This window comes from Corvus moneduloides, chromosome 5 (genome assembly GCF_009650955.1).
Source record: "Corvus moneduloides isolate bCorMon1 chromosome 5, bCorMon1.pri, whole genome shotgun sequence".
In the NCBI taxonomy this organism is placed as follows: Eukaryota; Metazoa; Chordata; class Aves; order Passeriformes; family Corvidae; genus Corvus; species Corvus moneduloides.
Window position 1 is genome coordinate 60,807,979 of NC_045480.1, and position 22,264 is coordinate 60,830,242.

General features: G+C 46.5%; 1 protein-coding gene across 2 annotated transcripts; it reads left to right on the forward strand.

The window, feature by feature from the left end:
* The first annotated feature begins 1,766 nt into the window (after positions 1 to 1,766).
* PPM1K (protein phosphatase, Mg2+/Mn2+ dependent 1K) lies at positions 1,767 to 21,130 on the forward strand. 2 transcript variants are annotated; one of them, XM_032108438.1, is made up of 7 exons: positions 1,767 to 1,894; positions 4,853 to 5,362; positions 5,889 to 5,989; positions 13,328 to 13,493; positions 14,017 to 14,161; positions 14,975 to 15,109; positions 15,583 to 21,130. In XM_032108438.1, the coding sequence occupies exons 2-7, from the start codon at positions 4,923 to 4,925 to the stop codon at positions 15,712 to 15,714; spliced, it is 1,119 nt and encodes a 372-aa protein (XP_031964329.1). In that variant the 5' UTR covers positions 1,767 to 1,894; positions 4,853 to 4,922; the 3' UTR covers positions 15,715 to 21,130. The 2 variants fall into 2 exon arrangements, with proteins under 2 accessions (XP_031964329.1, XP_031964330.1); XM_032108439.1 differs by having other exon boundaries at positions 1,808 to 1,894; positions 4,857 to 5,362.
* The last annotated feature ends 1,134 nt before the right edge of the window (positions 21,131 to 22,264 follow it).

Consider the following 22,264-nt stretch of genomic DNA (forward strand, 5'->3'; position numbering starts at 1 on the left):
AGTACCAAATGCTGCACTGTAGCCCATCCTGCCTGCCCTGTGCCCTGACCTGTTCCTCTGTGTGTTCTTGCCATTGTGCCCTGGCCTTGTGTTCAAGCCTGCTGCCTTCTCACAAAGCTATTCTTATGCTCACTGCCTCATTTTTTCCTGCTGCGTCTCCAGATGCCTCCCACTTGCTTTCCAAAGCCTCAGAAAGATAAGAGCAGTTCTACTGCACGTAAGGCCTCAACATGAAACATTTATCATTTTCATACTGGCCTTTCACTGCCAACTCTGTGGAGCAAAGAGTGTCTCCCAGCACTTGTGCCTCCATATCATGTAGGACCCTGACACTTCTGGGAAGACCCCACTGGTCCTGCTCTGTAAATAGCAATACCTGTTTTACAGATAATATGCTGGTTTTGTTCTCAGTAATTCACTATGCCAGCCTGGATACACTCCTGGATGAATCCTTTGTGCTCAGGAGGACTGCTGCTCTCTGCCCAATGCCAGGGAATTTGGCAGGACAGCTTTGTTTTTCCTGTCTCACTGAGGACAAATGGGAACCAGAGAACAACCTGCAGTGACAGATGACACTGTTGCTATCCCTGAAAGACTCACAGGTTCAAATGTCATTCTAAATGCTGAGTGGGACACCACACATCTGGAAACCAGAACAATCTGGTAGGTGCTGCCATGCTCACCTAATCCCTTCTACAAGTGGAGCTGTACAGTGAGAGCTCTGAGAGGTTTTATTGCTGCTTTTCTGGCCAGAAGTAACTGGGTTTTGCAGCAATAAAAAACCCCACTCCAACAAAACAAAAGCTTCCTTACCTCCCAAATATATAGGACAAACTTGACATTGACCTCCTTAAGCTCCTGTGGAAATTGTGTTTGCTCTCATTTTCCTCTTCAGGTGTCTGTTTTCGAGTACTTTGTTCTCTGGCAGACAGCAGGAGGTGGAATGGATGGCATGTTTCAAAGGTTTTTGTAATCAGAGCCATCTGATTCGCTAAATTGCATCAAAGGTCAGAGACTGGCAGTACCACAGCGTGGAGCAAATGATCCCTTTAAATTGCTGATTGGACACGGGTCACGTCAGGAGGCAGCAGGGCTTGCCTCATGGAAGCAGCTGCCTGCGAGCAGTGCACCCAACTGTACTTTAAATCTTTCAGATAGTTTTTCCTTAAGGGCATCACTGCTGCTTCCAGAGGCCTCTTGGGCAGCCCATGGGCAGCAGCTGCAGGCACAGCCTGGCTGTCCCGGCCCTCGGGCTTCCACCTGCCGGATCCAGGGCCTGAAAGGAAGCTGCAGCCAGGTGGGGTCGGGCTCTTCTCCCAGCAGCCAGCGACAGGACGGGAGGGTCTAAAGCTGCGCCAGGGGAGGGTGAGCCTGGACCAGTGCAGGGCCAGGAGTTGGACTCGATGATCCTTGTGGGTCCCTTCCAACTCAGGAAATCCCGCGATTCTGTGAAATTAGGAAGAATTTCTTCACAGAAAGGGTGATTAGACATTGGAATGGGCTGCCCAGGGAGGTGGTGGAGTCGCCCTCGCTGGATGTGTTTAAGGAAAGACTGGACGTGGTTGGACTCGATGATCCCTGCGATCTCTTCCAACCTAAGTGACGCTGTGACTCTGCGGGACCGGGATCTGTGCAGCGTCACCCCGGCCGCAGCCGATCCTCTCTCGCTGGCCCAGCCCAGGCCCGTGCGAGGCCCGGGCGGGGCCGGTGGGCGGGGCGGGGGCGGTGCGGGAGGCTCGGCCGGCGCGGCCGCCGCCGTCGGGGCCGATTGGCCGGGCGGGCTCGGCGGGCGGGGCCGGCGGCGGCGGCGGGGCCGCGCTGCAGCCTCGGCCGGGGAGGCGCCGCTCTCGCACCGCTGGGGCGCTGCCGCCGCCGGGCCCGGGTGCGGGAGGAGGTAAGGGCCGCCTGCCCGGGGCACGGGCCGGGGGCGAGGGAGGGCGGGGGGCCGCGCTCGGAAGCGTCTCCTTCTGCTTGCCCCTTCCTTTCGCTCCGCGCTCCCTTCTCCTCCAGCCGTGGCTGCTGGGCAGGAAGGGCCGCGGCAGGGCCGCCGCCGTCCCCCGCGGCTAGGAATGTTAGGGAGCGGGGCTGGCACATCAGGGAACGGGGCTGGGCACGGCTGGCGATCCGCAGAGGCTGCCGCCGAGCGGCGCAGCTTTGATACGCACGGAATAAACGCGGCCTGTCCTAACTCGTGATGAGTAAACTGCAGCAGAGACGGCTGTAAATTGCTGCTGTCCCTGTGCAGTTTGCTGTCTAGGCACGGAGGCGAGACTAGATTGTCACGGATTAAAAAAAAAACCACCAACAACAACGCTCCTGATTTAATACGAGTTTAACACCCAGAACCGGACGGTCCTGCCCACATCCGTGCGGTTTGGAAGACACGCGAAGCAAGTGCACTTAGAATTGTACATTCCTTTTTACATACGTCGGATCCCCTGGGGCAGCAGGCATGTCTTCGCTTTCTTCCGGGTTTCCTTTTCTTCCCCTTTTCTTCTGGAAGCCTGGAAAATTTCCATCTGCCGAGCAGCAGCCAGCCTGTAAAACTACGGTTTTAATCACTCCCCTCATCCCTCTTTAAGCGCTGTGTTTCCCTGCCGGTCTGTAGGAACTGTTTCCCTCCAGGTGAACGTGTACAGATGAACAGGATCAGATGGAGCACCTCAAAGCAGATTTCCATCTAGAACTGTCCATTTTGGACTTTGTCTCTAACACCAGTGCCCCCTTTTTCAATGCCTCGGTCTTGTTTTGCCCAGATGGGTCTGCCCTGTGTTTGCAGACATATCAGCTGGGAAAGCACAGCCTGTTGTGTGTCCAGAGCTGTTTACATAACAAACTAAAGAGCAGGTTCCTACTCCTGACTTGCAGAGACCCTTGGAAATCAAAACTGTCGTCACTATTTTTACTTGTCTGGTGAGAGTTGAATTTGATAGAGAACAAATGCATTAATTAGCTTGTGAGTTTGGATTGATCCTCTGATTCGTGCTGTGGATACTGGGGAGTCTAAATTTAGCGAGAATTTCATGTTCTCAAGCTGACAGAAGTGAAAGCGAGCGTGGGTTTTGCTAATAGGGAGGCTTTCTGTTTGGTCGTGCTGTGTTTCACAGAAGGAAGTTAACGTGCCGTTTTTACGAGTCAAGGATACCAGGAAAGAAAAAGCAGCTCCAGGAAGTATATCAGGTTTTAAACACCTGTAAGTACACTGAAATAAGGGTGTGATATTGCCATCACCCTGCAGTAAAATGCAAAATCTTAAAATTTCAAGTGCTTCCATATTCAGCTGGTGCAACATCAGTGATTTCCAGAACATTCAGCCTTTTATCAAGTCAATTGTTAACCTCTAAGTGCTAAGTAAAGAAACCTTTCCTCTTTCCATGCAACTTAAGAATTGCATGAAAGGTAAACCTACAGCATCTAAAGCAACATGCTTTGAGCTGGGAATGACGCATTTGTTGAAGGCCTCCCAAAAGCTCTGTCACTGCCATTTTCTACTAAAGCAACCCCTTACTAAGTTACCTTTGATTGCATGTTTTTTGCAAGTACACAGATTTTTACCTAGCAAGTTAAAAACATAGTTTTAACAAATATTTCCGATCTAGAGATGCAGTTGTGATTGGCTTGGGCAAAGTACAGCAGCAAGGCACTCCAGCCCAGAATTCAAGAGTCTCTGGGTACAAGTGTTGCTCTTTGCTGCTCGATTACATCAGACCAACCTGCTGTCATTGCTTTTTTTTTTTTTTTTCATTCACCATAATCCTGGGTATTTTTAGATCCTTTGTTATGTCATATAATACTTTTCACTCATAATTTTGCCCTCAGCAAACTTTGAGCAATTAAGTTAGAAATCCTTCACTGGGTTTATATCTTTAGTGTGGTTAGTTACAGTGATCTGTGTGGTCCAGTTCAAATTACTCTGGTGCAACAACATGTAATTATTACAAACTGCATCCCAGCCTGTTGGACTTGGATCAAGTTGGGTGTTACTCTACAAAAGGTCAAATAAACCAATTTTTCTTCATTTTCCAGCATGCTAGATGAGTCATCATTAGTGAATTTTTGCCTGCTGAGCCAAGTAGTGTATTTGAATTTATCTGGACTGGAAAAGACATCTGAGAAGCCAGTGGAAGATCTTGCTTGCCTGTGTTAGCCCATTTCAGGGTTAAGTGGCAGAGAACTTCAGGCTGGACAAAACAGCAAATAGTTGCATGGGGTTTTTTGAGGGGGAAGTTTACGTGTGCAATTGTGGATGTCCATGGATATGTTCTTCGTGGTCATTCTTAGCATTAAAAAAATCACAATTAACTTCATAATTCACAATTAATTAGCTCTGTGTTAAAAAGTATTGTTGAAGACCTCCATAAATGTGACAGAACCAAATATCAAGTGCAGATAAAAAAATTTAAAATCCAAGCAAATACATTTCTCCTTCCTTTTCCCCTGGGAGTCACAGTGCAGATATCTCAGCTGGTGTTTGAAGAGCATGCGTGATAAGCTCATTTTCACAACCTTATCTCTTGTTTTCACATATTCATATCTTAGCAGTATCAGCACTCTAATTTGCTCCATCTCAACCTCTTCAATCTTTGAAAACTCAAGATGTCATTCTGCAGGGGTCAGCAGAAGTGCCTTCCCTTGCTCTGTGTGCAGAGCTGGGGTTGGATGTGGGCTGCTGGTGTGTGTGGGATTTTTTCCCGGTGAGTCACGCAGATCCCTCTGCAGTTTCTTCCAGGGAGTGCTGTGCTCTGCATGATTAGCGGGCTCTCAGGGTGACATTGTTTCCTGAATGATGCAACTGAAAATTCGCTTCCCTGTGCTTCTTGTTTCCTGATCGGTTTTCCCTTTGTTCTCCAAGACAGTCCAGCAGCTACACATCTTCCGCTCCTGGTCTTTTTTTTCCCTACGAATCTCTGCGAAGACAAGTTATGTCCACAGCTACTCTAATTAATTTGGTACGGAATGGAGGGTTCCAAGTAAGAAGGAGAGCCGTGCTCACGTCCCGCTTCCTGCAAGACGAGACGCGTCCCACAGCCGCCTGCTCCATCGCCACCTCCGAGCGCCGCGCCTCCCGCTTCGACTCCGACGGGAGCGGGCGGCTGACCACATGGGACACCTTTGGCATCTGGGACAATCGCATCGATGAACCCATTCTCCTCCCACCCAGCATAAAGTACGGGAAGCCGATCCCAAAAGTGAGTCTGAGCAACGTGGGCTGCGCCAGCCACATCGGGAAGAGAAAGGAAAATGAGGACCGGTTCGATTACGCTCAGCTGACGGAGGATATCCTGTACTTCGCGGTGTACGATGGGCACGGCGGGGCAGCAGCTGCAGACTTCTGTGAAAAGTACATGGAAAAATATATTAAGTAAGTGCTCACCAGGGGAATGTGCGTCAAATAAATTACAGCTGAGATTCCTTCCTTAGGGAATCAGTGGGTTGTACATTGGGGCTAATCCTCCCAGGTTATGTAGCCACCTCTCCTTATGGGACAGAGGGAGCACTGGATGGAACAGCAATACTATGAATTCCTTACCCATGAACACAGGAGAGGAAAGCACGATTGTGCCACCTGTCCAGGAAAGGTCTTGGAACACAGGGAGAATGTGGACTGACTGTTCTCACACAGGGTCTCTGTGATCCCTGACCTATGGTTTGCTTACACTCTTCTGTATCTATCCCATCCTGGGACACTGGATAAGGAACTTAGATATTTTCAAAATTACAGGATTATGCTTTCAGTGCACACAGTTAGTAAAATCACATTACCTTTTCACTCAAGTTCAGCATCATTCAGTGGGTGCTGGAAAGAGATAAGACTGCGAAACAGATTGATCAGGATGCATATTTCTTGGAAAGAAGTTTAATATTTTTGTTTGCTTGTTTGTTTCTAGGGAATTTCTTGCTGAGGAGGAGAACTTGGAAAATGTTTTGAGCAAGGCTTTTCTAGAAATAAACAAAGCATATCAAAGGCATGCCAATCTCTCTGCTGACGGTAGGTAAAAAAATGTTCTACTCATATAGGCGTGGAGAATAAAGTTTGTCTTATTTGCTCAGTAGTTTTGCAGTAAAATGTCCAGAAAAGTGCTTAAAAGCAATTTTACTTAACACAGGATTTTGCTCTGGTCACTTACTGCAAATGAAACAATTATGCTTTACCTCCTAAAAATGAAATAACTACTGGAAATCTCAGTCAAATTTACTGGGAGAGTTATGAATCTGAATGTTAGCATAATCATGAATGAATTTTTCTTAATGTGATTCTGAAAAGGATAGTGTTTGTCAAGGTAGCAATGAGTGATTTAGATTTGCAGGACCATAATTTTACTGTTAAGAAATGTGGAGAGGGGTATTTTTGTTTCGCTTTTTCTTTTAGGGGCGAGGGGGGATTGGTGTTTTTATATGTTAATTTGTTTGTTTTAAAGCCGTTACTCCTGTGGATTAAAAGCTTCAGTGTCAAAAGTTCCCCTTCCTAACTTGGCTGCTGCACCTGAGGAGGAACGTAAGCCAAAGTTAATGCAATCGATATTGCTTCTGCACAAACAGAATCACAGGAGTAGCTGAGTGGGAAAGGGAAAAAAGCAGTGAAGAAGAAAACAAGTTTGGCCGTGGTAAGGCTGTAGTAAAGCTGGCACCAGCCCTCTTAAGACTCCCAGTTAATCCTGGCTGTTAATGAAGTTCTTGTATATATGTCTAGAGACTAAGTACATCTGAAGCTCCAGCTGCAGCAAGCAGAGTTTATAGAGAGTAACTTAGGAAGGGAGATGGAAGTGCCTGTCCCACTTCTGTCACAGGAGCTTTCTTGGCCATGAAAGTCAGTTTAGCCATGAGAGAGTTTAGCCAGTCTTAAAAAAAAACCCAAACAAACCCAATTAAAAAAAAAACCAAAAAACACCAACCCACAACAGAAACCTCCCCCTGCCAATACACAAACCCCACAACCAACCAACCAAAAAACCTGTCTCAGTGCTGGTGCAGGCACTGGCAAAGTAACTGAGGTTGTTCCAGAAGAACAGAAACTGTAAAAATCTTCTCTCCAATAAAGACTGGAAACCAAGGAGCCCTGTAGGGACTGAAGTGATACTGTATTCCCAAGCTGCTTTTGTTAAGCAGTGACTGAATACAATCAAGTAGTGGAGTGACTTCCTGCAGTTTAACTACTAGATGAATCTAGACTCAAATGCAGGACAGGTAGCCTGACTGTTGCAGCACTGCTTCTTACCTTAGCCTGCACCAGGGATCAGGAAAAAAGTCTTAAATCTTGAGATGCAGCCCTTAAAAAGGGGGGATTAAATCTATAAAGTTCATTTTCCCATTGTATTTCATGTGGTTAAAAAAGACCAGAGTCACTTTTGACCTATGGGCTGAGTTTTAGCCAAGCTCATGAGAGACACACCAACAGAGCAAATGTGGTTTTTATCCCAGAGCCTCTTTGCAAATATATTTTCTTACCAACCCAAATCCAAGACAGCATTTGAATACTAGCTTGCGTGCTTTCCTGGATCAGACCATTTCATTTTCAGATCTAATTGTCCTCCTCCCTGCCCCTTTGTGAGTAGGATGGCTCTTGGTTTGGCTCACTGTAATGACCTCAGTTCTTTGTCAGAGCAGCTCATTGAGGAGAAGGATTGAGAACTGTACTAGATATATTATTCTGTTATTCTGAAAACTGTTTCCAATCATAACATTTTAGGTGAGACTTACAAAATTGGATTACAACATTTGACAGACAAATTGTACAGCAAGCAGAGCATTTTAGAACTGCTTATAGGATTTTTTTCATACCATTTAACTAACTGGTGCTGCTTAATGCCAGAAAACTTATGCAAGTGTTACCAGGATACTGCATAAGCCCCCTTCATTAAAAAAGCAAAATAGAGGGTAAAAGAGTTGCTAGACATCCACAGGGGGCACGCTCTGGCAGGCACTCAGTGTTTCTCAGGTAGGCTGAGCACCTGCAAGCTCTTGCAGGAGCCTGGGGGATCAGCCGTTGTTCTTGGCTGAAAATCAAGCTCTAAGGCAAAGAATGGAGTAACAGGGTGCAAAGTCAAGTTTGGATTTCTGGACAGATTAAACTTCTTGCATAGCTGTTGTTAAAATAACTCAGTACTATGTTGACTGCTTTGTGTGGGTATTTTTTGTTGTTGCTGATGTTTTGAAAGTTATATAAAATTTCAGTGCTTGGCATGTGTCTTTGTTAGAAGCCTGCTTCCAAACTAATTCAGTTTGCCAGCAAAATTTCTGATTAAGTGTGGCTATTCTGGATGTGACAGTCAAGACAGTTGCTAGAGTATCTTGAAGATGGTGGTTGATTGTGTATCATGGTGTATCTGGGTTACACTGGATGCTCCCCGAATCTGACCTCCTTTTGAAACCTGGCCGTAGCTGATGAAGTGGAAAATAATAGCTTTGTCTTGTTCCAGCAGATAACCCTTCCAGAGCTCGCTCCTTTCACTGTCTGCAAAAAAACCAGTGCACGTTCAGGATGTCCAGGTCTTTACTAACACACAACCAGCTTTAAAAACTTGTACCTGGGTTTTTGAAGGAAACTAAACCCTGGGACAAATCCCTGTACCCAAAATGCTATGTTTGAGGCATTGTTTATAGTACTATTTAGAGGTAAAACCTTACATAAGGCACAGATTTAACAGGACTAGAGATGTGCCTTGTTGGAGACCTCAGCTATGTCTTCAAGGGCATGGCCCTTTGTAGGTCACTTAATGATGATACAGTATTTGAAAATTCAGGTAGAAAATACGTAGCATGGTAATTCCTGTGAGCTTTCAATAATAAAAATGGTTTATCTATGTGTTCCAGGTACTGCTGCTGTGTCTGGCATGCAGTTCACCAGTGCTATTGGAGGGCTGTTCTGCTGGAGACTGGTCCAGTAGCCCCTCTGACAGTGACCTGCACCTGTTGTTTCACACAAAAGCATAAGAAACTTGCTGTAGGCAGGTCTGGGATAATCTCTCTTCTGCCTAAATCCCATGTAATCATTAACAGCTTAGAGCTATGTCTGAGCCCTGAAGCTTGGTGTTTGATACCTCTTCAAAAATGCATTTTCATTCCCTTCCATGCATTTAAATATATCCAGTCACTTTCAAATCACTGCAAAATTTAGGTATAGAACATAAAGGAAGCTCACATCCAACAAATGCCATTATCCATGGGACAAGTGCCAGAGATGGGCAGAATTTTCTGCTATTTTTTACCAGCCATAAAAACTGAAATGTAAAGGCTGAATAGCTTTGCTCAACAAGGATAGAGATAAGAAATTAAATTCTGTGCTTGAGGAAATTTGAGCATTTGCATGGAGAAATGTAAGACAAGCCCTCTCCTGCCCTACTGGAGTCCTACCAGATATTGTTACTGCTTCTGCTCACTGCAAGCCAGAGAAAACAAGAGGAACTTTTCCATCAACCTCCGCGTTCAGTGCATCCAGCTCTAATCACATTGGCCACTCACTTCTGGAATAGCCATCTTATTAAAACATAGCCAGGTATTAACTGGTCTATCCATGTTTGAAAGGAATCTTACTCTTGAATCTTATTATGCTGAGCAAACAGCAGAAGTTATTTAAAAGTAGTTAAATTTTTAAAGTAATGTTTGTTTTGTTGGGGTTTTTTTAAGTTACCATTAAAAAAAAAAGATTTTTATTTCTTTAAATATGTTAACCTGCAACACTGAGGAAACAGGAGAGCTGCAGAAATTGTACTTGAATATTTTGTAAATTTATCAGCATTGTAAAGCCAGCCTTTTTATCCAAGGGCCCTGATTATTACCTAATCAATTTAGATGATATTAATTACAATATTAAAGGGATGTTTATTTTGCCTATTTTTCATTAGTCAGAACAATTCATATACTTCTATTCAGTGCCTTTAAGATGGCCCCATTTCAGTTGGCACTGGTATGAACTTCCCATCTTGGTGTTATATATATAAAAATTACCTTGAGGGAACAGGTGTTCTTCAGAGTGGCCACTCTTGCCATATATGAGACAGCTGACCCTCTAGCAATGATAAAATTCTTTGGTTGATCTGTTGGTTGGTTACTTATCTCCATAGGGGAAACAAAATTTAGAATTTATTTGGGCTGTATTTAAACTGGTTTTGTCACACAGTTTTAGCAAGAAGGTGAGAACAGTGGCAATTCCCCAGAAATACCAAGGCTGATTTACCAAGGCCAAAGATGCTTCCTACATGACCTGCAGAAAGGCAGTGCAGGCAGACCTGAGAGTGACTGACTCTATCCCCTGTTCTGCAGCCCTTATTCTTGCATCTCCAGTGTTGCGGGTTTATTTTGTTTGAACAAAGTCCCTGGGTGAATTTCCTATTTGCCTCTGTGTGCGTGTTATTTGTGGCAGACACTGTACCTGGTCAGCAGCTCTAGAACTGGAGGCCCTGGACACTTTAAGCTGGGCTTCAGTGGAAAGAGAGATCTGCTTAATTTTGTCCCAGGTGAAGCAGTCCAGCGGTTCCTAGCCTGGACTACTGGAAGGTTCCCACATCCTCTTTGTCACATTAGTTGAGATGACTTGCAGTAGAAGTTGTCCAGTGAGTGTTAAGAACCTATTGAAAGATCTTAGTTTTTATAGTGATATTGTTAGGAAAACAAAATAAACTCTTTAATTGTTAAACCAATACATGTGCTGATGCAACGTATTTTGTGTTATTAAATAAACTAGCAGCAATTATAATAAAGCACTAGTAATGTTATTCCATCATCATTCCTGTGGTTTTGAGCTGTGCTAGAAATCACATAATGGTACATCTGGCTTCATACATGTTCTTGTATCCCTACCTAGAGCATGAATGGGGTCCAAGGAAGAGATTGTGAGCAGAATGTATTTTTTTCTATGAGTGCTGTTTAACTAATAAACATATAAATTTCAAGTCACTATGTCCATTGCCACAATTCTGGACAATATTTTGTTCTTTAGTACCAGCCCTTGATTTTGTGATAGCAGCTCTTTTCTTTGGGAGTTTGCACTCCAAAGATGCAGATTCACCTGAATTCCAAATGTTTCCAGCCTTCTGTGAATTAAAGACTATGATTTAACTCTTTTTATATTTCTCAGCATAGTTCTAAAACCACAGAATGAAATGGGAAAGTAGCAGCAGTTCTGCATTAATTTTAATGTCTAAATAAAATGTATTTTCTGTAAAATAAAAAGGTAGTTTTATGTAGGTTTCTCTATTTCACTTGTTCTAGCTGTTGGCTAAAACAGGTATTTTACTGGTTCTACTAAAATTTCTAATTGCACTGGTACTTGTTAGTATCTTACTTTCATAATGTGCCTCAAAGTGAGCCTGCACGGGGCTAGTCCCTGCCTCGAATGAGAAACAGGATGTCGGTGCCTGCCTGGATAGTCAGAAGCTGCCACATCCAGTTTCCAGTGTCCCAGCCTGCATGGCGCTGGTGCAGCCCGAGGTGTGACCGCGGTCACCACGGCTGACGGTCACCACTGACCTGCTGGTTCAGCGTTCAGCTAAACCCAGTCCTCGCTGCAGTAATAATACCTGTTTTAAATAATAACACCAGCTTAATTAACACTGGTTTGTGAGGGTTTGTGTTTGGTTTTTTTGATTTATGGACTCACTGCTTTCACGGCACAACAAGGCTCAATGCATCTTCCAGGGCTTGGTGACTTCAGTTTACTCCCAGCACCGTTTGACTTACAGGGTGCTGAGATCTCACAGGGCTGGGGAAGGAGGCTGTCAAGACCTCACAGCTCTTGCATTTCTGTTGCTGTCTGTTGGGAGCTGGTCTGATTTGGGAGTGCCTGGCATTCCTTGGGATCAAACGCACAGTCCCGTCTCAGATCTGTCCCATGTCCCTGGGGTCAGGGCTGCAGGGCCAGAGGAAAGAGCACATGTAGTTGTAGTTGATCTCTGCAGAAGCAGTGGTGGAAAGACAGTAAGATGTTAACTGTTAGTGACATGAAACCAGCAATATAACTGGGGATTCACATTCCTAAGCAAGCCCAAAACTCATCTCCAATTGGCTTGCTTTGAAAAACTGGAGCAACTGGAAAAGCCCAGAATGGGGGTGACCTACAGAGGGCCTTTCAAGGGGATTTGCATTGGCTGTGAATGCAAATGTGTTCCAGGCAGTAGCTGGTCCTGTCCAGACATTTTAGTGTAACAGCTCAAGTCAGCAGGAGCTTTCCAGGCATCTCTCACTGGGTTACCTCTGCAGAATTTGCAGGAAGGGAAGATAATAACTGTAAAGTGGAATTTGCCCTTTCAAAAACCAAAGAAAACAAGGAAAGCTGGACAGTTTTTCTGGCATTTTCTTCAATGCAGATGATTCTACAGATCTTTTTCCTGAAATAGGCACATGCATTTCTTCTTTTCAAGCATTTCTTTCTTTTTTTTTTTCCTCCAGACCATTGTAGCAATTGAAATGAGAAACCCTTAAATCTGCTTGCATGAGTGAATCCAGGCAGGTCCCTGAGTGCAGTCAGCCAGCTCAGCGCACTCCCTTGCCCTGTAAGAGGAGGGCAGCACCTGTTTTGCCCTCTGGGCACTCACAGTAAACCCCTGTCAGGTGATCCCAGCAGTGCCCCAGGCAGGCTGCCCAGACAGCCACTGCCACCTGCATCAGTTTGCAGGCACAAGGCCAGGCTGAATCCCAGAATCCAGCTTCACCTTTGCACTGGGACCTCCAACAAGTTGAGAGGGTCAGGAGGGAGCAGCATTCCTTCCTGGAAAAAGCCAGGAAGCCTGTTGGCTGAATCCTTCTTCTCTGGGGGAAATGGAGAGGGAGTGTAGCAGCTCTGACAGCAGTAGGAGGATGCCACAGACTGATGTACTGCTTTCCCTTTGGTGATCTCTTTGGAATTACAATTACTATAATTATGTATTACTATGTAATTGCCTGCTTCACCACCTAACAGAAAGAGCCATCAGCTTTATGGTGACCTACCTGTGTAGCTACTGTGCCCAGGGATAAGGACAATAACCCTGTAACTCAACGTGAGCTCGTGGGACTGAAAAACTCTCTTGCAAACAGAAAGGAAGCCACTGTGTCTTGTACTGCTAGTATCCCACTTGCCTTGTTTGCATGGAGCCATGTTGTTGCACGGAAACACTTAATCCTTCCTACCTCCCCTCTCTTCCCCCAGTCCTACATGCATGCATGTTTGCTTGTTTTGGTTTTTTGGGGTTTTTTTTTGTATGTGTAGATTTAGTTTAAACTTAAAAACAGTTACTTGCTGATTAGGTAGAGCACAAGTTGTCTTTGTTTTACCAATTGAAACTGTTGCTGTTATAAATGGCTCCACGCTTTGAGGCAGTGCTAAAACCTCTCTCTTTGATGACATTTGTAGCAACTCTGCTGAACTCGGGGACCACTGCAACAGTGGCTCTGCTCCGGGATGGAATTGAGCTGGTTGTGGCAAGTGTGGGAGACAGTCGTGCTCTGCTGTGCCGGAAGGGAAAGGCCATGAAACTCACCATTGACCATACTCCAGAGAGAAAGGAGGAGAAGGAAAGGTACCTGCTGGCTGAGGAGGTGGCTTCCCAGAGCATGGCCTCAGCCAGGATGGGCTTGTGCTCTGCTGCTGGGTCAGGCCAGGAAGAAAGCAGAGTTGAATATAGAGCTGTGAGACCAACCTGAGCTGGCAGTAAGCTCCAGTTAATGCACTGGGTCCCGTTTAGAGGACCAGGGGTGTGGAAAGCCCTCCATGAGCATAAACTGTCTCAGCAGTAAGATCAGTATCACTAAGATTCAGAACAGAGCCATGACCACATGGTTCAGATTTGTCCAAAAGCGCCAAGTTTGAACCAAGTTAGAACCTGAAGAAATGCACTTTGATTCCTAGGTCAGGACTCAGCCCACCAAGACACATCCCTTCTGTGGAGCCCTTCAAACAGCTAAAGCCAACCCTCAGCCTCCCAGCTTAGGCTCTCCATACATCATTCCTCATTCTAGCTAGTGACAGAAATTGTGGATAGAGATGGGGGTAATGGTGTGAAGCAGTAACTCATTTGCTTTTTCTTTTGTGACTCTGCACAGGATTAAGAAGTGTGGTGGCTTCGTTTCCTGGAACAGTTTGGGACAACCTCATGTGAATGGTAGACTTGCAATGACACGGAGCATAGGAGATTTGGATCTTAAAAACAGTGGCGTGATAGCCCAGCCAGAAACAAAAAAGGTTCAGGTAAAAGAAGGTCTGGTTAACAGGGACAGCAACACTCGGACTCAGGGGCTTAATAGGTATTTGATGCAGTGGAGGTACCCACACAACACGAGCCCAGGTGAAGCCTGATGGCCGCACGTTGTTTTTTATTGAAGTAACCAGAGAGCAACTCTAATTGAGTTGTTTCAGATTAGCACTAACAGGACAGAAAAAGAATCTGGTACTAAATTCAACCAGATCAACTTCTGAATCCCACTTCTCACAGTAGAATATTTGATGAGGGAAGAAAGATAGCACATGATGTGCATTACAGGTGTTAATCTGTTTGGGTCCTGTGGTCAAATGAATAATTTTGAGGTTAATGCTGGCATAAAACCATCACTGAGAACTGGGTGGGATATGGATGGGCTGCCATCCAAAAAGTAGGATGTGTAGAGGTTTGCACAGTTGAGAAGAAGAGGGGGAGGAGGAAGGGACAGCTACATGTATCGTACCAAAGCTCTGAAGTCATCTAGAAAACAAATTAAACATCCAGAAGGTACTCAGCCTCCACTTTGGCAGGAAGCTCTCCTGTCCGTTCGCACTCTGTTTGTTACTTTTCCCCAATGCACCTCCCAGGCCCCCAGGAACTTACACTGTTTTGGCCCTAATGAAGTGCCACCCACTAGGGGTTTAGGGAGATGACTGCAGTGCTTTCATGTCTTCCTTGAAACCCTCCTCTTCAGGAAAAATTCAGGAAAAAAGTGCTTTTCAAGAGTGTAAAAACATGGGGGCAGTTCCCTTGCATTGCAGCACTCCTGCATGGCCATGCAATGCTGTGTGCCTCTGTTGCAGCTGCAGCACGCGGACGACAGCTTCCTGGTCCTGACCACCGACGGCATCAACTTCATGGTGAACAGCCAGGAGATCTGCGACTTCATCAGCCAGTGCCACGACCCTGCTGAGGCTGCCCACGTGGTCACTGAGCAGGTAACGCCAGCACTGCTCCCAGCACCAAGTGCTCCTTGTTGGGTTGGTTTGGCTCAAGAAAAACCCTGAGGTTTTTTATTTACACGTTCAAGTGAATTGCACTGTGCTGGCTGAGACATTCACCAGTCCTGCTGGCCAGCCTTTTCTTTACCCTGGATCTCGCCATGTCCTTGCCAGGCATACATCAATTAATTTGCTTAGCTCACAGTCCACTGAACTGCATGGGGCTGCAACTGCACCTTATTCCTGTGCTGAATATGTCATCAACGTAGATGGAAATGGCCAGTTTCTGACCACAGTTCTGGATGGTGGCATATCCTATGGAAGCTCTGGGGCATACCAGAATGGAGCATCAGGGCCAGGAAGGGGCAAGGCAGTCTCCAGCCTCAGGGTGTGCTGTCCCAGGTGAAGCCAGACACTTGTTTCCCCTTCCAAGCGAGACGCTGATGCTGACACTTTGTTTCTTCTCTCAGGCAGCGCAGTTTGGCAGTGAAGACAACAGCACCGTTGTCATAGTGCCATTTGGAGCTTGGGGCAAGTACAAGAACGGGGAGGTCACCTTCTCCTTCAGCCGCAGTTTCGCTTCCAGCGGGAGGTGGGCATGAAGACAATGCCACAGCAATCCTTTCCTGCCGTCACCTGGACACAGTGTGCTACAGGAGAACACCTCCATCTGTTCCTAGGCTGACTCAGTGTCTTGTCCATCTCTTCTGCTCCCAGTGTTAGAAGGTGCCACTGCTCCCTTGGTGCGTAGTGCCCGTTGTTGCTTATGGCTGACCGTGTCTTGCTGCCCGCGTTATTCCAGGCAGCATCGGGGCAGCCCCAGCAACTCCACACATCACTTTGTTCACATAGACGAGGTTCTGGGCTTTCACCTGAGGCTGGAGGGGGTGCACAGTTGTTTCATGCCTACTTGTATTCCCCAGGACCCTCAGTTCCCTGGCAGCTGTGAGTCCCTGAGCCACATGCTGGCTTCCTTGTATGATAAAACACAGAGGAACAAACGCACAATGTTCTTAGGTAGAAAAAAGAAAGAGGGTTTGTTGTCTTCCTCTGCTGCAGCCACCCAAAACTCCCCTGTGCTCCAGGAGAAGTGGGTGAAAAATAAAGGAGAAGTTTCAGAATGTTTAGGTTCTGATGTCAGTGGCATGTGGTGTAGCTCTTCCTGAGACAGTGCTGCTTAATGCTCTCACTGCCGTCATCTGTGATCCTCTAGCTCCAAGGAGACAAAGCAGGCTGGAGCCACGTGCTGTTGGACAGATGGGAACCTTTCTCCATTGGGTCCAAAGCCTGTACGGTCTCTGTGGACCATGCAGCAGCCCCTTGCACTGTCTTCTCTTTGCTGTGTCAGTGCCTGACAGGAGCACAGAGGAGGGAAAAAGACGCACAGTTTTGATATCCAGAGACTCTCATCAACTTGAATTTCTTTTTTTTTTTTAATAAAAAAATAAGCTAATTTCAAAGAGTTTACTCTTCAAGATCTAATGCGTAAGACATTTTATTTCTTCATACATACATGAGGATTTTCCTGCCCTCTGCTGAAGGTATCTGAGTTAGTTGTGATCTCTCATGTCTCTTCATGGTACACAAGCAGATGTGAAATGCCCCAAGCAAGCTAGAGAAAGGAGAGAGCATGACAATAATGTAATTTTTGTAAGTTTGGGGTATTGTTTCTAGTGGGTGTCAGATATTCAGACACCAGAAAGGAGTTTTATACTTAAAGGAAGTGTTTCCACTTCCCTTCTTGGAGGGAATCAGTGTTCAGTGAGGCATGGGTGGCCAGAGCTCTGATCCAGCTCATATCACTGCTGTGACATGGACTGCAGGTGACATGTTGGCACAGGAGAAGATCTGTCCCAGTGTGCCTCATTCAGACCTCCTCCCTCCTCCATTCCACATCAGCTGTCAGCTCCTGTGGCAGTGAAACATGGGCAGAGAAGAACTGGTCTTTTCTCAGGCTTGCCACAATATTTTTCCTTCTATGGGTGCTTCCAACAGCACAATTGTAAAAACAAAAAATGAAAGAGAAGTTGCCTGATACTAAATTGCCTTGCAAAAAAAAAAAAAATTCTGAGATGCCTGGCCTGATTCTGATTTTCCAGTGTGAAATACATATCTTCATTACTTTTATCCCTTTCCTTTGAGACCAGGGTTACCCCTTAAGCAGTTATTTTTCCTTGTCTCTGGTGGAAGGCCTAGCAGCACCCAGCAGAGCACCGTGTTGTACTGACAGCATTAGGTACTGGGTGTTCAGAGGGCACCAGTTTTGTCTGTCCCAGCACTTGGTGTATATAATGTACATATTTGGGTTGTAGCTGCAGAGGTGTGTGTAAATCTCTGCTGTACTGGATGCTGGTGCCCAGGCCTCTGTAGTGAGCACACCACTGGTTTACAATCTTAATTCCCTCTTTCTCCTCAGATTTTTCCCAGGGCTGGGGTTCGGTGTTCACCTGAGGTCAGGATGCTGTTGGAGGCTTTTATTTCTCCTGACAGAGTGGTTTTCTTCTCAGGGGAAGGATCCTTCCATAACTTCTTTGAAATTTTACCAAGGAAGGGTAAGACAAAGCTCTGTGAAACAGAGGATGATTATATTAAGGTGTACTGGTGGTTGCTATTACTGCTTCTCTACTACCACAGAAACACTCAGATTGGAAAGGACTCCTGGGCACCATCTTGCCTCCAGTCCTTTCTATTGGGTGGCCCCTTCTCAGCAGCTCACTTCCCCTCTCAGTTCCTGTGGATGGGCTTCCAGCTCACCTCCCTCCCACTGCCTCTTGTGTTCCCCTGGGCATGCAGGAAGAACCAGGGTGAACCATGTGCCTGGGGCTCCCTTCCCCTCTGACTGGGACTGATTTCCTGGGGCACCCCTGGTAGCCAAGGTGCTGCTCCATAGGAATGAAGAGATAGATAGATTTGCTGCAAAGTTTTGGACCCAAGAAGAGACACTCTCCATGGTTGGTGTATCCATATCCAATGACACATTACTGCCAAGCTTAAATTATGATGCTGGAGCAGTTTGAATCACTGTTCTCCACTCAGCCTGTGTGCACAGGACATCCTCTGGATCTTTGGAGACCTCACTAGATCACTGTAGATGGCTTCCAGCACCACTGCTCCTCAGGTGCTGGATGCCTTTATCTTCACGATTCCATGTTCCAGGGGAGTTCACAAGACCATCCCCACACTTGAGCCTTCTCCAGAGGCTGCAAACTGCTGCCTCTTTTCCAATTTCTTTCTCAGTTCCTTGGTTCCTAGCAAGGGATCCCAGCTGCTGGGCTTCTTTGCCTTCCAGTTGCTGGCTGTCAGTCCTGTAATCCCAGCACTGGATCAGCCAGGGAGCAATCCCCTCACCTGGCTGGTGGCTGAAATCTTTCCATGTCTCAAAGCTCTGAGGAGGTCTGGGGCAGGGCAGTTTCTGTATCCTGTCTGAATTCACTCTCCTTCCTCCAGTTTGTCTACTGAAGAACCGACATCTCGATCAAACCTTTCCTTTTCCTCCTTCCTCACTGATCGATGATACAGACCCATCGTTTCCCTTGTCCAGTTTCTTTTTCACTCCTGGGGCAATTCCTGTAGCTGCTGCTGTTCCAGTCCTGCCTCAAGCCCAGCCCTCCCAGCACTGAACTGAGGCTCAGTAGGCACAGGCCAGGCCCCAGTATGGGGCAAAAGCTGCTGGTTTTCACTGGGGTAGGGCAAGGCACGCGTCTATCAGTGACACACCAGTTTGCCAGGGTTGTTGCCTGTTCAGGTGTAAAGTCCCTGGCTCTGGGAGGTGATGCCTGTCCTAGGAACCTGCCCAAATCCCTCCACACCCCCTGCCAGCCAGGGAACAGCCGTCTCAGGGTGCATTTCAGTGTTGCCTCACCCAAAAATCTTCTCTTACGCCATGATGACACCAGATTCCACCAACCCCATTTTGTGCCAACAGTGTTAATTAGTAGCATTAACAGCTCATGTAAACATGAACAAGGACCTCTGGAACCTGCACAATCATCCACATCAATCCAGAGTGGGGAGAGGGAAATGTGGAGACAAGACAGCTCCCGCAGCACAGCAAGGCCATCCATGCCAGGACAAAGCCCAGAACCATTGTTTGTACTAACACAATCCCAGCTTCAGCCTTATAAAGGGATAAGCAGTGCAGCCAGCAAACTCCCTGACTCCCACAGGAGGTTGCCACTGCTGTAGCAATAGCACACTGGATACAAAGCTGCTGTTCTCCATGTCCCATGTTGGGTGCCAAAAAGTACCAAAGAAGGTGGACCTTGGCTGGAAATCGGGTGCCCACCAAGTCGCTCTATCATTCTCCTCCTTGGCAGGGTGGGGGCAGGGGGGAGAAAACAAAATGAAAAAAAGCCCCAAAACCTGGTCAAGATAAAGGTAGTTAATAAAGAGTGTTACCAACCCCTTTTCAGGTGCCAGTACAGGGCCGAGCACCATGAGGGTGCTGTGGAGAAATGAGCTCCATCTCAGCCAGGCCCAATAAACACTGCGAAGTTTTTTATCTGGTCACTAAGCCCCCTGCTGCCCGTGGCACCTCTGCAGGCAACCAGCTCCACTGTACCCCCCAGGGACTGGCAAGATCCTCCTGCTCAGCAGAGCTCCTTCAGCTTGAGGACAAAGAGCAAATTGTCCTAACAAGGGCAGCTGCCTGTCAGAGAGGTTTATTATTCCAGGACAGTGAAGGATCTCACGCTTCAAATGAAACAGAATGGAATGTTTGCTCTCTAGCTCACTGTCTTTCCCGTGCATCTGAGGTTTCAACAAAAAGAGTATTTTCTGTTCATTACAGACTGAACCAAACATTAAGGGTGACCTGGTGAGCAAACTGTAAAAAATATTCACTTTTTTCCTACCTTTTAGGGGGTGGATTCTGAACTCCATTGGATTTGATAAGAATATTTCCTTGCCTGAGCACCCCCCCCGGAGCAGTGCAATCTCGCTCTGTACAGGCACCGCAGAAGGGTGGGCTGTGGGTGCAGAGAGGCAAAACCTGCTGTCCAGCTAAGTACTCATTTTTACTGTCAGGATGTGGAAGGCACTGGGGGCCTCAGGTGGCTGGAGGATTTACTAGCAGAGATGTTGAGACTGCAGATGGATTTCCAACTTAAGTCTCCCCACCACCTGGAAAGGGGGGAAGGGTCATGCGTTATAGAGGGAACTCACAAAAATGTCATTTGCGGCCTGGATTTAGGAGAGCTGGTCTCTCTGGATGATGAACATAGTGGAAGAGACTGAAATGAGGGGGGAGATCCAGTAATTCATTTAATATAGGCCTTCATTACAGTCAGTCCCTTTGGGCTGGAGAATAATGCTGGAGCAGCTGAGAATGGGGGTGTGGAGAGAAATCAGCAATATTACTGCTTTTTACATATTTGGAAGTTGTGAGGAGCTTAGCCTCACTACAGGATTTCTGCTGAGTTCCTCGTCTGAGGATCAGGGTTCCATGAGCCACATTTTCTGTCTCAGCAGGTGAATGTGCTGTGGTGAGACTTTGGGATTTTTAGCTAAGGGAGAAGCACAAAACAACAGCTACCAGTGAAACTGGTTTAATAATTATTAAATCCTTAAACACCTTCAGTTGGGCACTGCCAGGTCAATGCTCACTCACCCAAGAAGGCGAATGTACGGTACAGCAACACTCTGGGTACTCCTCGGTTCCAAACTGCTGTTCTGAATGCAGAGATACCCATCAGGTGCCCTCTTGACTTGGGTTATGCAGTGCTTAGGCAGTGGTGCCTGTCATAACTTTGTTACAGACTTAAGTGCAATTGTGTACATTTGTTACATGCTTTGCCCTAGGGCTGTGTGTAATTCCTGTGGTTTGATGTTTATCTTTGGTGTAATCTGTGTTCGAATTTCATCTACTATGAAATTTTATAGAGGTGTCCACCTTGCCTTTTTTTTTCTTGCTTTAAAAATGTTTTCTCATCTTCATCAACTCAAAGCTACAGTAGAGCAGCTAAGTCTGTACTGGAATGCTGACAAGATCTTTCAATAAAGAATTGGCTTCTAGGAGCTGTGTCACTACAAATGGATTTTTCTTCTTCCACTGCATTGCCAACTACCAGAAAAGCTGCAGCTTCTCAAGCTGTGTCACAACTGTCCTGTTAGCCCTGGGCCTCAGTCCTTGCTATAAAAAGTTTCTGATAACCAAGGCTTTGCCTACAAAGACATTCTCCTGGTGATAACCAGTGCAAAGTACCTCCTGTCTCTGGGCTTTGCTGCACCAGGGTGACACGTTCTAACTTGCTATTTTTGTCTGCCTGGGTGGCTGTCATGGTGAGCAATGCCATCCTGTGACACAATGCAAAGAAACAAATTGGGCCTCTGCAGGAAAATGTATTTTTGCTTCTGCATGAATTCAATGCTGTTCTGTCACACTTGAAGAAATTACAAGGAAAAAAATAAGAGCCAAGAGTTTTAACTCATCTGCAGAAGTAACCCTGAGATCACTGCTATTTTTAGTTAATACAGCTTTTCCCAGCTGGGCTCAAAGCAATTTTACTCTCTCTCCCTTGAAAGCAGCAGCCTTGACTTCAATGAGGTCTTAGCAGTTTCCTACAGCTGAGCCCCAGCACTTCTTTTTAGGAACAGAGTCCTTTTTTGTTGTCCTTTGTTGCCAGTCCACGTCTCAGCTCAGTCTGGAGCTGATCAGCTCTTGAATAAATGCACATAGCCCATGGTGGTCTTGTAATCACTGCTCAGATGGGTGAATTCTGAGAGCTTGGGTGGTGTGTTGGGAAACCTGCTGGACAGCTCTGCCTTTCACAGGAGTTGGGAAATGGCTCCCAGGTTTCTCTGCAATTGGAGCATTTATCCTGTAATGAGCATCCCTGTGAGCTACTGCTTTAAGAGAGGAGAGCGGCTGAGCACCAGCAGCACCACAGTGGTTCCCTCCCCAGCTTCAAGATGGTCTGGGCAGAGCAGCCAAGCTTTGAGGATAACAGTCCTTGCTGTCACCTGGGTGCTCAGAGAAGCTGCCCCTGGGAAGGGCTGGAAGCTCTTCCCAGAGCTCCTCTCAGCACCACTCTCCCCACCTCACCTGCACAAGATTTTCATCGCTACTGCAGGGCAAGAGCCTTGCTACACATCCCCCCCACCTCAGTATTTACCATGAAACACTCCTGCCCAGCTCCTGCACCAGGGGCTCTG

What these genes read in the sequence shown, in the direction of transcription:
- PPM1K (XM_032108438.1), top strand. Translation starts at nt 4,923, where the DNA reads ATGTCCACAGCTACTCTAATTAATTTGGTACGGAATGGAGGGTTCCAA. An exon ending in TACATGGAAAAATATATTAA is followed by an intron (nt 5,363 to 5,888) that starts GTAAGTGCTCAC and finishes GTTTGTTTCTAG; the next exon opens with GGAATTTCTTGCTGAGGAGG. An exon ending in AGAAAGGAGGAGAAGGAAAG is followed by an intron (nt 13,494 to 14,016) that starts GTACCTGCTGGC and finishes GACTCTGCACAG; the next exon opens with GATTAAGAAGTGTGGTGGCT.